Here is a 16,683-nt window from a genome sequence, read left to right on the forward strand (position 1 = left end):
AGTGAAATTCACCTATGAAGCCATCTGGCCCAAGACTTTTGTTTGCTGGGAGTTTTTTGATAACTGTTTCAATTTCATTTCTTGTACTTGGTCTGCTCAAGTTTTCTGATTCTTCTAGATTCAGTTTTCGAATATTGTATGTTTCTAGGAATTTATTCATTTCATCTTGGTTGTCCAATTTTTTGGCAGGTAGTGCTTCATAGTGTTTTCTTACAATCCTTTGTATTTCTCTGATGTCAGTTTTACTTCTTTTATTTCTAAGTTTACTTATTTGGTTCCTCTCTCTTTCTTTCTGATGAGTCTGATTAAATGTTCAGCAATCTTTTTACCATTTCAAAGAACTAACCTTTGGGTTCGTTGATCTTTTGTATTTTTTTAAGTCTTTGTATTATTTATTTCCACTCTGATATTTGTTATTTCCTTTCTTCTTCTTCTTGTTCTGGGCTTTTTGTTGTTCTTTTTATTTTTTCTTGAAAAAATAAATTTAATGGGGTGACACTGATCAGTAAGAGTACATAGGTTTAAGGTAAACATCTCATATCATTTGAGCTGTTGATTGCATAGTATGCTCATCACCCTACATTTTAATATGCATGATTAACAAAATCTAAAATCAATATTTCCAACTTCCCCCTAAATTAAAATGTTTTTTTATAATTAAGCTTTTTATTTGAGATAGTTGTGGATTCACATGCAATTGTAAGAAGTAATATTTTCCTTTATTCTTTAATCAATTTTACACAATGGTAACATCTTGTAAAACCATATCACATCCAGGATATTTACATTGATACAGTCAAAATACAAAACATTCCCATCATCATAAGGATCACATGTTGCCTTTTATACCCACACCCACTTCTTTCTTAACTGCTGCAATCACTAATGTATTCAATATAATCTATTTCTAAAATATTGTCATTTCAACAATGATATCATATATAAATGGAACCATATAGTATGTAACCTATTATGATTAGTTATTTTTTTTGACATGATTTTCTGGAAAATCATCCAGGCTGTTGCATCTATTAATAGTTTGTTTCTATTAATTGATGAATACAAGTCCATGGTATGAATGTACCATGGTTCATTTTTACTATTCTCCCACTGAAGAATATTTGAGTTGTGTTTAATTTTTAGGATATTATAAATAATGCTGCCAACATTTGTGAAAATATTTTGTAGGAACATAAGTTTTTATTTCTTTAAAATAAATGCCTAGGAATATAATTCTAAGTTTATATTGATTTTTAAAAAATAATCTGCCAGTTTTCCAGATAGCTATGTTATTTTACATTCCAACCAGCCATGTATAAATGATCTAGTTTCTTTGCAGTTTTGCAAATGTTTAATGTTAACATTTATTTTATTTTATTTTTTATTTAGAAATTAAATTTGATGATGAGACATTGGTTCATAAGAACACATAGGACTCAGCTATACATCTCGATATCATGTGAACTAATCACTGTGTTCTGTACCCATCAATCAAAGTCAAAACATTTAATATTACTGTATATTCGGTCCCCTTTAATACTTTCCCTCTCCATCTGGTAACCACTTCATTTTTGTCTATATATATGAGTCTCAATATTCTATTCCATATATGTGTGAAATAATATACTTCTTAGGTTTTTCTGATTTATTTGTTTCACTTAGCATAATATTTTGAAGTCCATCCATGTTGTTAGAAGTAGAAATAATTCATCATTTATTATGGCTGAGTAGTATTCCATTGTATATATGTACCACAACATCTTTATCCAATCCTCCACTGAAGGACACTTTTGTTGTTTTTATATCTTGGCCACTGTGAATAATGCTGTCATGAACATGAGAGTGCATATTTCATTGCATACAAATGTTTTCAAGGTTTTTTTTTTAATAGATATCCAATAGAAGGATTGCTGGGTCATATGGTAGCTCTATCCTTAATTTTTGGAGGAACTGCCATAATGTCCTTCATAGTGACTGTACCAGTTTACATTTCCACCAGCAGTGAGTGAAGGTTTTTATTTCTCCACAGCCTTTCCAACACTAGTTATTACCTGTCTTGTTGATAACAGCCAATCTAATAGGTGTGACGTTGTATCTCATTGTGATTTTAATTTGCATTTCTCTAAGAGTAAGCAAAGATGAATACCTTTTCATATATCTATTTGTTGTTTATAAGTCTTCATGAAAGAGGTGTCAGTTCAGGTCCTCTCTCCATTTTTAATTAGATTATTTGTTTGTTTGTTTGTTGTTAAGTGTTGTGAGATTTTTATATTTTTTGGATATTAACCCCTTGACAGACCTGTCTGTGAATATTATCTACCATTTGGTTGGCTGCCTTTTTTTGTTGTTGTCAGTTTCTTTTGTTGTGCAGAAGCTTTTTAGTTTAATATAGTCCCATTCATTTATTTTTCCCATTGTTTCCCTTGGCTTCACGGTCAAATTCATAAAATGTTCTCTGACCAAGGTCTACAAGTTCAGTATTTATATTTTCTTCTATGTAATTTATTGTTTCATATCTTATATTTTGTTCTTTGATTCATTCTGAAACAATTTTGTGCATGGGGACAAACTGTAGTCAAGTTTCATTCTTTTGCATGTGGCTCTTTAATTTTTCCAACACTGTTTATTGAAGAAGTTTTTTTTTCTCAATTTTTTTGGGGGGTTTTGTTTGTTTGTTTTTGTTTTGCTTGTTTGTCAAAAATTATTTGTATATATATGTGTGTGTGTGTGTGTGTGGTTTTATTTCTGGGCTTTTGATTCTGTTCCATTGGTTGGTATATCTGTTTTTCTGCCTATACCATGCTGTTTTAATTTTTGTGACTCTAGTATATTTGAAGTCAAGTAGTGATATCTCCAACTTTGTTCTTTTTTCTCAGTATTGCTTTGTCTATTTAGGGTCTTCTGTGGTTCCATACAAATATGTTGACTTTTTGTTCTATATTTTTCTTTTTAAAAAATTCCTTTGGGGTTTTTAAGGGGATTACATTAAATCTATATATTCCTGGAATTACAAGATGGTGACTGAGTAAGCAGACATTCCAACTGCCACCTCCGAAGACCAAATTGGAGTTACAGCAAAATTTAAGAACAATCATATTGAAAAACCAACTTTGGACTAAATAAAGAGGAGTCCATAGCCAAGAAGTTACAGAAGCCTCATCAAGACTGCTCCAAGAAGGTTGCACAGGATGAGTCACAGCCATTATCCTGCACTGATCTGCACTGGTTCCCTGCAGGGAGGCCCAGGGTCAGCACATCCAGTGGCAAGCTGTGGAGACTATCAGAACAGGACCTGAAAACCCTTGCTGGTGTCATGTCTGAAGGTAGGGCTCATCGGACACCAGGCCCAGCTTAGGTGAGTTCTGCCTTCTGTGGTCAGCACTTGCACAGTGGCTTGCATGTGCACTGGACAGGATATAACTTCAAAGTCAGCCTTCCAAGGTTCTAGATATCCTGCCTCACTGGGCTAGATTCCACAGAGGGAATCAAGAGAATCTTGGAATTCAAGGTATGGGTTCCATGGAGCTTATTGTAGGGACTAGTTAAAAGGCTTAGCCACTTTCTCAGGGGGCACAGTCAGCCTGAGTGTAGGACTCTCAGTCTTCCTCCCCTGAGGCTCTAAGTTACCCATGTGGAAGAACTTCAGCAGAAGGGACTGTCAGTCCCATCCAATCTGAACCTGCTGCTCACCTCACTGGGGAGAAATAGAAGTGGAGTATCTGACAGTGTCTGAGGGATTAGTCTCTGGAGTAGGGGCTACTTTCCCTGTACTGAGCTCTTGACCAAGAAACCCCTGATATACAGAGTCCCACTAACGTTGTCACTTTGACCTCATTTCCTTAACCCACGAAGTTCGCAAACTGTAGAAGCATTGGTGGCATGAGGTTAGTCTCAATCCAAACTACAGACTTTCTACATAAGACTTTGTGGAAAAACCAGGCATCTGCAATAAGAGGTGGAGCAGCTGAAAATTGGAGGCAAATCTTAAAAAGCTTAGACTTTTATGGAGTTGCTGTCAGCTCTAAGCAAGATAAATCTTATCCTTATACACAGGTTAGCCCCTCTCGTACTAACCAAACACAGAAAATGCAGACACAAACAGAGAACAGTGAAGTAGCTACATACAGATAGCCCACAGTAGGTTACAAAACAACTGATACCAACCCTTACCAAAATCCTGACCAAGGACCCAGAACCAACAACCAGTAATGAGGGGCAGACCACACCAATGCTAGACAGCTAGATACACAAATAGCATGCCCAAACCAGGTGTTTAGAAGGCACCAGACACTGTGGAGATGAATACAATCAACAAGATAGGCAAGCCTGACCTGTGGTGGTGCAGTGGATAAAGCGTCGACCTGGAAATGCTGAGGTTGCCGGTTCGAAACCCTAGGCTTGCCTGGTCAAGGCACATGTGGGAGTTGATGCTTCCTGCTCCTCCCCCCTTCTCTCTCTCTGTCTCTCCTCTCTCTCTCTCTCTCCCTCTCCTCTCTAAAAATGAATAAATAAAAAAAATTAAATTCTAAAAAAAAAAAGACAGGCACCACAAAGCATCTAATATACGTGATCAAGGTTGACCCTTATAAACTGCTAGCAGGAAAGGATAACTTCACTTGAGAAACATCCAGCTGCATTTAAGACTTACACACAACAGGAGGGTAAATATAACCCTCAAGAATCATTCAAAAGAAAGAAACTCAGGCACCCTGGAAGTTAGGATCACTGACCCCATCTTCCTCATAAAGACACCATAACAAATTTTAAAGTCAGGACAGACCTATCTAATCCACAGACAAAATGAGAAGAAAAAGAAATATGACCCACGACCATTGTGTATATGTACCACAGCTTTTTAGTCCACTTGTCTACTGATGGACACTTGGGCTGTTTCCAGATCTTGGCTATTGTAAACAATGCTGCAATAACTGAAAAAGAAGGAAATCTTACCCTTTGCGACAACATGGATGGACCTGGAGTCTATTATGCTAAGTGAAATAAGCCAGGCAGAGAAATAAAAATGACAACATTATATATCAAAACTCTGGGATGCAGCGAAAGCAGTAATAAAATGGAGCTTTATATTATTACAGGTTTATATCAAGAAAAAAGATCCCAAGATAATAAACTAATAATACATCTAAAAAATTATAAAAAAGAAGAACAAAGGCAACACAAAGTCAGTAGAAAAAAGAAATAGTAAAAATTAGAGCAAAACTAAATGAAATAGAAAACAGAAAACTATAGGAAAAAGTGAATACAACAAAGAGCCGATTCTTTTTAAAAAATCAATAAAATTGACAAACCACTGGCTAGACTCACTAAAGAAAGATAGAAATGAATCATATAAACAAAATCTGAAATTAAAGAAAGTTACCACAAACATTATACACACACACACACACACACACACACACAGGATCATACTTAAATACTATGAAAGATTATATGCCACCAAATTCAACAATCTAGGAGAAATGGATAAATTCCTAGAACAATACAGTCTTCCTAGATTGAGTCATGAAGAAGTGGAAGACCTAAATAGACCCATAAGCAGGGAGGAAATAGAAACAACTATCAAAAACCTCCACACAAAAAAAGTCCAGGACCAAATGGCTACACTAGTGAATTCTACAAATATTCAAAGTAGATTTGGTACCTATTCTTCTTAAAGTCTTCCAAAAAATAGAAGAAGAAGCAATACTCCCTGATACATTTTATGAGGCCAACATAACCCTCATACCAAAAGTTGACATGGACAACACAAAAAAAGAAAACTACAGACCAGTATCTCTAAAGAATACAGATGCAAAAATCCTAAACAAAATACTAGCAAATCAAATACAACACATCAGAAAAATAATACCTCATAATCAAGTAGGATTCATTCCAGGAGCACAAGGATGGTTCAATATACATAAATCAATCAATGTAATATATCACATCAACCAAAAGACAAATTTTATATGTTTCTATCAATAGATGCAGAAAAGGCATTTGACAAGATAAGACATTCATTTATGATTGAAACACTGAATAAAATGGGAATAAAAGGAAAGTACCTCAACATAATAAAAGTCATATATGTCAAACTATCAGCCAATATCATATTAAATGATGAAGAACTGGAGGCTTTTATTACAAAATCGGGAACAAGAGATGGTTGCCTACTCTCTCTACTTTTGTTCAACATAGTACTGGAAGTGTTAACCAGAGCAATCAGGCAAGAGAAAGAAATAAAAGGCATCCATATCAGGAAAAGAAGTAAAGTTATCGCTTTTGGCAGATGACATCATCTTATATATAGAAAACCTCAAAGACTCCACCCAAAAACTTTCAGAAACAATAAACCAATAGTAAAGTCATAGGATGCCAAATAAAAATAAAAAAGTTTACTGCTTTCCAAAACGTCAATGAAGAAACTTCAGAAAATAAACTAAAAAAAAATTTTTCTTTTACAATTGTAACAAAAAATGTAAAATATCTAGGAATAAACTTAACAGAGTATGTGAAGGACCTATCTACTGAAAACTACAAAGCATTATTGAAAGAAATTGAATAAGACACAATGAAATGGGAAAATATTTCATGTTCATGAATGGAAAGAATCAACATAGTTAAAATGGCCATATTACTCAAAGCAATATACAAGCTTAATGAAATTTCTATTAAAATCCCAATGTCATTTTTCAGAGAAAGAGAACAAAAAATACCCAGTTTGTATGGAATCATAAAAAATTCCGACTAGCTAAAGCCATTCTGAGAAAAAAGAATGAAGTCGGAGGTATCACACTACCTGGGCTTCAAATTATACTACATAGCCATGATAATCAAAACAGCATAGTATTTGGGGGGAAAAAAAAACAGACTTGAAGACAAATGGAATACAATCAAAAGCTCAGAAATAAAACCACATATATATACACAAATAACCTACAAAAAAGTGAGCAAAGCCTGACCTGTGGTGGCGCAGTGGATAAAGCATCGACCTGGAATGCTGAGGTCGCTGGTTCAAAACCTTGGGCTTGCTGGGTCAAGGCACATATGAGAAGCAAATACTATGAGTTGATGCTTCCCACTCCTCCCCCCTCCCTTTCTCTCTCTCATTCTGCTCTCTCTAAAATCAATAAGTAAAATCTAAAAAAAAAATAATAAGAGCAAAAAACATACAATGGAGAAAAGAAAGCCTCTTCAGTAAATGGTACTAGAAAAATTGTAAAGCCATATGCAAAAAAATGAAACTTGCCTGACCTGTGGTGGCGCAGTGGGATAAAGCGTCAACCTGGAACCCTGAGGTTGCCGGTTCGAAACCTTGGGCTTGCCTGGTCAAGGCACATATGGGAGTTGATGCTTCCTGCTCCTCCCCCTTCTCTCTCTCTCTCTCTCTCTCTCTCTCTCTCTCTCTAAAAATCAATAAATAAAATATTAAAAAAATGAAACTTGACTACAGTATGCCCTCATATACAAAAGTTGTTTCAAAATGGATCAAAGACCTAAATATAAAACCTAAAACAATAAATTAAATAAATAGAAGAAAACATAGATACTAAACTTACAGACCTTGATCACATAGAACATTTTATGAATTTGACCCCCAAGGCAAGGAAAGTAAATGAATGGGGCTATATCAAACTAAAAAGCTTCTGCACAGCAAAAGATACCAACAAAACAAAAAGATATCCAACCAAATGGAAAATGATAATCACAGACAACAGCTCTGATAAGAGGTTAATATTCAAAAAATATAAAGAACTCCCAAACTGAGCAACAAACATACAAACAATCCAATTTTAAAAAGAGGGAGAGGACTTGAACAGACACTTCTTCTATGAAGACATACAAACAAAAAATAGATATATGAAAAGATGCTAATCTTTGCTAGCTAATAGAGAAGTGCAAATTTAAAGTACAGTGAGATACCACCTAACACCTGTTAGATTGGCTGCCAACATGACAGGTCATAACAAGTGTTGGATAAGCTGTAGAGTAAAAGGACCCTTATTCATTGCTGGTAGAAATGTAAACTGGTATAGCTATTATGGAAGACAGTATGGCAATTTCTCAAAAAAATTAAGAAATAAATGATTATATGATCCAGCAATCCCTCAACTATTTACCAAAAAAACTTGAAAACATTGATATACAAAGACACATGCACCCCTACTATTGATTGCACCATTATTCACGGTGGCCAAGACATGGAAACACCCAAAGTATCCCTTGATAGAGGATTGAATAAAGAAGATGCAGTACCTATATAAAATGGAATACTACTCAGCCATAAAAAATGATGACATATTGCCATTTATGACAATTTGTATGGAACTTGAGAACATTATACTGAGTGAAACAAGTAAATCAGAAAAAGCTAAGAACTGTATGATTTCACACATAGGTGAGATATAAAACTTAGACTCATGGACGTACTCTATTTCCCCATGTATAAGACACACCCTTTTTCAAACAATTTGAGGTCTAAAAACTGGGTATGTCTTATACAGTGGTTGTAGATTTTTTTTTTTACTTGCATTTCCTGCTTTTTCGCACTTGTTTTTGCGCTCATTGTTGAAAACAGTGATTCGTCATCAGACACAGATGAGGACAAGCTAATGGATAGGAGTTTTAACAGTGATGAGGAGTTGTATGAATTTTATGGAGAATAAAACTTGAGTTCAATAACTTTATGTAGTACTTTTTTTTTCAAATTTCGGGCCCCAGAATTAAAGTGTGTCTTATACATGGGGAAATACAGTAATTAATAGTGAAGTGGTTATCAAGGGTAAGGGGGCAGGGGGGAAGTAAGTAAAGAGGGACAAATATATGGTGACAGAAAATGACTTGACTTTGGATGATGGGCACACACTCAATCAACAGTTCATATGCTATAGAAATGTTTAACTGAAACCTATGTACACTCTTTGATCAATGTTGCCCCATTAAATGTAATTTCTAAGTAAAAAAAACGTGTTCTGTACATGTCAGTTATGTTTATTTGGTCTTGTCTGTCATTTAAGATTAATATTTCTTTATTGATTCTCTTTTTGGGTGATCTGTATAGAGTTGTCAATGGAATATTAAGATCCCCAAATATAAATATGTTTTTGGCTGTTTCTCCTTTTAGTCCTATTCATACTTCTTTTCTATATTTTGGTGCTTGCTGATTCAGTGTATATATACTAAAAAGTTTGGGTACATCTGCTTTTCTCTGAATATTATTTGTTCAGAGAATATTTTTCAACCCTGGCTGGTTGCCTCAGTGGTAGAGTGTTGTCCCAGCAAGTGGAAGTCCCAGGTTCAATTCCCAGTCAGGGCACACAGGAGAAGCAACCATCTGTTTCTCCACCACCCCCTTTCTCTTTCTCTTCTTCTACTGCAGCCATGGCTTGATTTGAGCAAGTTGGCCCCAGATGCTGAGGATGGCTTCGTAGCCTCCCCTCAGGCACTAAAATAGCTTGTTGCCAAGCAACGGAGCAGCAGCCCCAGATGGGCAGAGCATTGACCTTAGGGGGCTTGCTGGCTGAAGTCTGGTTGGGGTGAATGTGGGAATCTGTCTCTACCTCCCTGCTTCTCACTTAATTTAAAAAAAAAATTCCACCCTTTCATTTTGAGTCTGTTTTTGTCCTTGCAGCATAGATGTGTCTCCTAAATCCAGCATATGGTTGGGTTTTGCTTTTTAATCCACTCTGCTACTCTGTGCCTCTTTATTAGTGAGTTCAGGCCATTTACATTTAAAGTGATTATTGACACATGAGGACTTCCTGTAGCCATTTTATGTTTTGTTTTCTGGTAGCTCTGTGTCTTTTTTGGTTCCCTCTTTTGAGTTTCTGTCAGTTGTTTTTGTTTGGTGGCATTTCATACTTCTTTCCTCTGTTTTTTTTTTCTCTCTCTCTCTCTCTTCCTCAGAGTTAAGTTAGTGAGACAGACTCCCACATGCGCCCCAACCAGGATCCACCTGGCAGCCCCCATCTGGGGCCAATTGCAAATCAACTGAGTCAACTGAGCTATCCTCAGCACCTGAGGCTGATGCTTTGAGCAACTGAACTATTCTCAGTGCTGGGCCTGACGCTTAAACCAATTGAGCCACTGGCTGCAAGAGACAAAGAGAGAGAGAAGGTGGAGAGGGAAGGGAAGGGAAGAGAAGATAGTCACTTCTAATGTGTGCCCTGACTGGGGATCAAACCTGGAACGTCCACACGCTGGGCTGACACTCTAGCCACTGAGCAAACTGGCTGAGGACTATTTTCTCTTTTTTTTTTAAAGGCTACGTATTTTAGGGATTTTTGAGGGGTGAGGGGAGTTACCATTAGGTTATTTAAAAAATTAGTGTTATATATACAGTAGTCCTTTTTCATATGAATGCCCTCCATCCTTTTTTGCTACTTCAGACCTTTGTCCTCTTTCTTTTTATGTGTTTATTGTCACAAATTATCCCTGTTTATATTGCAAGGTTTGGGGAGCTTTTACTTGTAGTTTTGTGACATTCTGTTCTTTGTATCAGAAAGAATTATCTCCTTGACTATTTACTGCAGTGGAGATTTTCTAGTGATAAATTCCCTCAGCTTCTGTATATCTGGAAACATTTTTATTTCTCCTTCATATTAAAAAGATAATTTTGATGGATATAGTATTTTTGGCTGGTAATTCCTCTCTTTCAGTACTTTGAATGTTTGAGTTCACTCTTTTCTGGCTTATATAGTTTCTGCTGAGAAGTTTGATGATAACCTAATGGGCTTTCCTTTATATGTTATGTTCTTCTTTTTCCTGGATGCCTTGAAGATTCTTTCTTTGTCATTAATTTTTACAGTTTTAATAAAATGTGCCTTGGAGAAGGTCTGTTTGGGTTGTTGTAATTAGGCGTTCTGTTACTTCTTAGATTTGAAGATCTAACTCTTCTATTGGTTTGGGAACTTCTTGTCAATTATTTGTTTAATTAGGCTCTTCGTTTCCTTCTCCCTCTCTTCTTCTTCCAGTATACCCATTATTCTTTTATTGCTCTTTCTGATGGAGTTGGATAATTTTTATAGATAGCTCTCTCTCTCGCTCTCTCTCTCTCTCTCTCAATTCTTGAGTTTCCTCTCTTCTTGTTTCTGTATCATCTCTATATGCCTATCTTTGATGATGCTTATTCTTTCCTCTATCTGACCAGTTACAGTTTTCAGTTTTCTTTTCCTTTTTTTTTTTTTTTTTTTTTTTTTACAGAGACTGAGAGTCAGAGAAAGGGACAGATAGGGACAAACAGGAAAGGAGAGAGATAAGAAGCATCAGTTCTTCATTGAGGCTCCTTAGTTGTTCATTGATTTCTTTCTCATATGTGCCTTGACTGGGGGGAGGGCTCCAGCAGAACGAGTGACCCCCTTGCTCAAGCCAGTGACCTTGGGCTTCAAGCCAGCAACCTCTGGGCTCACAGCAGTGACCATGGGGTCATGTTTATGATCCCACGCTCAAGCCAGAGACCCTGCACTGAAGCTGGTGAGCCCATGCTCAAGCTAGCGACCTCAGGGTTTCACCTGGGTCCTCCGCGTACCAGTGTGATGCTCTATCCACTGTGCCATCACCTCCACCATCTGATCTGGTGTTAGTTCATTTTTTAATTTGCATATTAAGTTTTTCATCTCCAGAATTTCTTGTTTATTTTTAAAGTTCCAATCTCTTTGGCAAAGTACTCATTTTGTTCATTAATTTGTTTTCTGAGTGTACTAAATTGCTTATCATTGTTAAGTATTTCCAGGACTTTAATTTTGAATTCTCAGTCATTTATATCCCCAAGTTTCCATGGGATTGGGATTTCTTTCTGGATATTTTTTCATTTCTCTCTGAACTGTGTCTCTTTCTTGACTATTTATAGTATTTGATGGATCCCTTGCCTATTAGGCATTTGTTAGTGAATCTTTCCTAGTTTACTTCCAAGAGGTTTGTCTATTATTTTTCGGTAGGTGGCGCTGGATTACAAGTTTTAGCTCTCCTGACCTGTGGTGGCGCAGTGGATAAAGAGTTGATCTGGAACGCTGAGGTTGCCAGTTTAAAACCCTGGGCTTGCCGGGTCAAGGCACATATGGGAGTTAATGCTTCCTGCTCTTCTATCTTTTCTCTCTCTCTCTCTCCCTCCCTCTCCTCTCTAAAATAAATGAAATCTTTAAAAATATTAAAATACTCAGCTATAAGAAATGACGACATAGGGTCATTTACAACAACATGAATGGACCTTGAGAACATTATACTGAGTGAAATAAGTTAATCAGAAAAAGCTACAAACTGATTTCACACATAGGTAGGATACAAAGCTGAGACTCATGGACACAGATAAAAGTGAAGTGGTTACAGGGAGAGAGAGATGTAAGGGAGGTAGAAAGGGGGTTGAGGGAAGGGTGTAAAGAGTGACAAATATAAGGTGATGGAAATTGATTTGGCTTTGGATGATGGATATACAACATAATTGACTATTGAAATGGTGTACTGATGTTTGCCTGAAATCTATGTACACTTATTGATCAATGTCACCCTGTTAAATTTAATTTCTTAAATAAAAATAATATTAAAATAATATAACAAGTTTTAGCTCTATGAAATACTCCAGCTGACCCACCCCCCCACCCCCAAGATGCTGCAGCCACAATATGAGCAGGGTGGGCTGGGAGGACTTTAGCATCTTCTCTGTTCTTCCTCCCAGCAACGGCAATCTCAGCCTTCTATGTGTTCTTCCCTGTGTCCAGAACAGGGGGTCCCAAACTACGGCCCGCGGGCCGCATGCGGCCCCCTGAAGCCATTTATCCGGCCCCCGCCACACTTCCGGAAGGGGCACCTCTTTCATTGGTGGTCAGTGAGAGGAGCACATCGACCATCTCATTAGCCAAAAGCAGGCCCATAGTTCCCATTGAAATACTGGTCAGTTTGTTGATTTAAATTTACTTGTTCTTTATTTTAAATATTGTATTTGTTCCCATTTTGGTTTTTTTACTTTAAAATAAGATATGTGCAGTGTGCATAGGGATTTGTTCATAGTTTTTTTTATAGTCCGGCCCTTCAACAGTCTGGCCCCTTGTGTAAAAAGTTTGGGGACCCCTGGTCCAGACAGACCAGCAACCAGACAAAGAGTATCCCTATTCTTTAGGGGAAGCTGTGGTTCTGCAGAGTTATTTCAAAGATATGCCACTGATACTCTCTGCATCCTGACACTGAGGGTTAAGAAGGGCACCTTGTGTTTCCCTTTCTCTGTCCCAGTCATGGACTGCAGACAGACCCTGGGAGCTCCAGCACTGTCCCAGAGTTTTGTCTTCTTCCCTGTCCCTGAACTCAACTGCTTCTCTAGTTTTCCACTCCTGAGAGTGCTCCTCCCACCTCCAAAAAATCTCTTGCTTCTCCCTACAGGAAGAAACCCAGACACACTGTGAATGCTTGCTTGCAACGCTGCATCCTTTCTTTCACCCCTAGTCAACACCCTGCCCATCTTTAGTTGTTCCAATGCACACGGTGTGACTGTGCACCCAAATGGGGTACTTCGCTGAGTTATAGCTGTTGAGATTGTTGAAATTTCAAAGGGAGAGGTCAAAAGGATCTCTCACTCCATCATTTCTATGATGTCTAAATAAGAACTTTAAAATTCTAGTTACCCCTTCTCCTAACTTACATGTTTATCATTGCTTTGTATTTTACTCTACTCGTGTCTTAATACCCAAATGAATTATTATTATTATTATTATTATTATTATTAAACTTATTATTGTATACAGTCAGTGTTTATTTATATTTAACCACATGTTTAACAATTCCTTTGCATCTCAAGTATTCCATTTGGGTTCAATTTAAAATTTCCTTTAAAAGTTTATTTAGGGAAGATCTGTTGGTACTAAATTCAACTTTTTTGTCTAAAAAGATTTTGGGAGTGGGGACTCAGCCCTAAATGATACTTTGAGTATAAAACTCTAGGTTCGTGGTTGTTTTCTCTCAGCACTTTGAAGATATTACCCCACTGTCTTCAGACTTCTAATATGGCTAAGAAGACTCTTATCAGCATAATTGATATTTCTTTTCTCTATTACTGTTTTAAGGGTCTTCATATCTGTTGGAATCCTGAATCTGAGAATTGGAATTCTTCATCAATTCTAGAAAAATTCTTAGACATATCTTTAACTGTTCTCCCACATGCTCTCTATTATCTCCTTCTGGAAATACAATTAAATGTGTGTTAGTCCTGTCTATTCTTTAGGGCTCCCAAATTGTTTTATCATTTTTTTTATTTCTTTGTTGCACTTGTAATAATTTCTTCAGCTCTGTCTTCCAAATCCCTATTTCTTAAGTTGTATCTAAACTTCTGTTTACAACATCCATTGAGTTTTATATATTTTTTCCTAAAATTCTATTTACCTCTGTTCCAAATCTACATTATGTATTTGGTAACATCTTATTTCTTACATTTTTTTCATTCAATCTCTTATTTCTTTAAAAATTTAAAATGTCTTTGTTTTACATTTTGGATTATTTATCTTATGTTTTTAAGATTCTCCTCTTGTTTTCCTTCTGCTTATTTTCACTCATGATAGTTTATTTTTCTTTTGTATTATGTGAGCTTTAGTTTGGTTAAAAAAAATTATCTGCAGTAATCTCATGCAGTCTGAGTTGACAGAATCCAGGGAAAATTTCCATCTGCTTTTTTCAGACACTCCTGGGAGCTAACATTTTGAAATCACTTTTTATTCAACTCTCAGCTCAGCATTTTCTAAAACACATGGATAGTATAATTCAGAATCACAAACTCACTTAAAGGTAGAAATGTAGTTGTATGTACATTCTTTTTTTTTTTATGTACATTCTTATAGGAGACATTTCCTAATTTTTTTGTATTAGGAGTCAAGCAGAGACAGATAAATGTTCTTATTCTTTCCCTTTGCCTATATATACTTCTTTTCTAGTTTATACTTTTATTGAGGATGTAGTCTTTTGAGGCTCTCAGGTTTGAGAATTTCAGTCCCAACTCCCTACACTGTGTGTACCTAACACCTTGTCTTTTGTCTCTATATGGTTTTAAAAACTCAAACCCCTTGAATAACATGATTGACAAATACTCCAGGGCAGTTGTGGCTTCTACATCCACTTATCACTCTTTATTACCAAAGTTTTCTTTATTTTAAAACTCTATATTTATAATGTCCCATTATTTTCTTGAATAGTCAATAGTTCAAGCATTTATTTTATCTAGCTTTCTTAGTAATTTTTGTAGTGGGAAATTTTATTATTGTTATTGATATCTAGTTGAATATATTGATTGTTCCCCATTTAATAGATGAGAAACCAAAACCCTAAGAAAGAAGTGAGTTGCCTAAGGTCAGACTGCTGAGTCAACAACTAAACTGGCACCACCGCCAAATATTCCTGGTCTCTAGTCTAGAGTTCTTCTCCTCTATGCAAATGGGTCTCATCTTCCTTTCTTACCCAAGTATTTTTCTTATTTTTAGTCATATGAAGATCTGGTTCAGCGTCTGGAGCCAGTTATAATGGAGCTAGAACGTCAGGAAAATGTACTGGTGATCTGTCACCAAGCTGTCATGCGGTGCCTCCTGGCCTACTTCCTGGATAAGAGCTCAGGTACCACTGTCCTCTCTGTTCCTGGCATGGGAATCTGGATGTGATTTAAGACCCTGACACTACCAGTTGTTTGTTTATATCTTAGTACTTAAGGTCACAGTGTCTAGAACAAGGATGCCTGATTTCAAGTTCTTGCTCTATCATATACTAGCTTTGGCAAATTATTTCAACCTCTCTGGCCTCAGTTTCCTCATCTGTAAAGTGGGGAGAATAATGATGAAGTTTAAATAGATCAACATATATAAAAATCTTAACAATTTGCTCTGGTCAGATTATGGTTACAGCATTGTCCCAAAATGCAGAGGTTGCTGGTTCAATCCTTGATTGGGACACATGCAAGAACAGATCTATATTCCTCTCTCTCTCTCTCTCTCTCTCTCTCTCTCTCTTTCTCCCCCCCCTCCTCTTTCACTAAAATCAATAAAATTTTTTTAAAGGAGCTTAACAGTTCATGACACATAGTGTTGGCTACATAAGTGTTAGCTGCTATTATGACTATTACTACTTTTCTGAGCTAAGGTCTTCAAAGCCAGCCTTACTACTGTGACTTGATCTGGAAAACCTGAACCAGTATTTCTCTGAAGCATGCAGTCATCGGGTGGTAATGGATTTTTTGTGACTTCATTTATTCTGAGTATAGGTTTTTATATTTGCTGTAGAGATGACAAATGAAAACAAGATAGAGTTTTTATTTTTAAAAGTGTAAATGGTTGTTTCTTTTTAAAAATATATCTATAGGCCTGACCTGTGGTGGCGCAGTGGATAAAGCGTCGACCTGGAAATGCTGAGGTCGCCGGTTCGAAACCGTGGGCTTGCCTGGTCAAGGCACATATGGGAGTTGATGCTTCCTGCTCCTCCTCCCCTTCTCTCTCTCTGTCTCTCCTCTCTCTCTCTCTCTCTCTGTCTCTCCCTCTCCTCTCTAAAATGAATAAAAAATAAAATAAAAAAATGTATCTATAGACATTGTAAATTACAGAGTATTTATACAAAAACTACATATACTTAATTGCAAACTAGAGCAAGTAGCCTGGCAAAGGACTGTTGTGCCACCCTAGGGTGACAGAGTACACTTCTGACACGGATGCTAAAGAGTCGGCATCTCCG

The 16,683-nt window shown here is 36.6% G+C and overlaps 1 protein-coding gene across 5 annotated transcripts in view; it reads left to right on the forward strand.

The window, feature by feature from the left end:
• The window catches only part of PFKFB1 (6-phosphofructo-2-kinase/fructose-2,6-biphosphatase 1), a 92,066-nt gene that overhangs the window by 70,190 nt on the left and 5,193 nt on the right, over positions 1-16,683 (forward strand). For all 5 annotated transcript variants that reach the window (XM_066357478.1, XM_066357480.1, XM_066357479.1 and 2 more), the window contains one exon: positions 15,450-15,579. In XM_066357478.1, coding sequence (XP_066213575.1) covers positions 15,450-15,579 — 130 coding nt within the window. The remainder of the gene's footprint in view (positions 1-15,449; positions 15,580-16,683) is intronic.

The sequence above is a fragment of the Saccopteryx leptura genome, chromosome X, assembly GCF_036850995.1.
Source record: "Saccopteryx leptura isolate mSacLep1 chromosome X, mSacLep1_pri_phased_curated, whole genome shotgun sequence".
Classification (NCBI taxonomy): domain Eukaryota; kingdom Metazoa; phylum Chordata; class Mammalia; order Chiroptera; family Emballonuridae; genus Saccopteryx; species Saccopteryx leptura.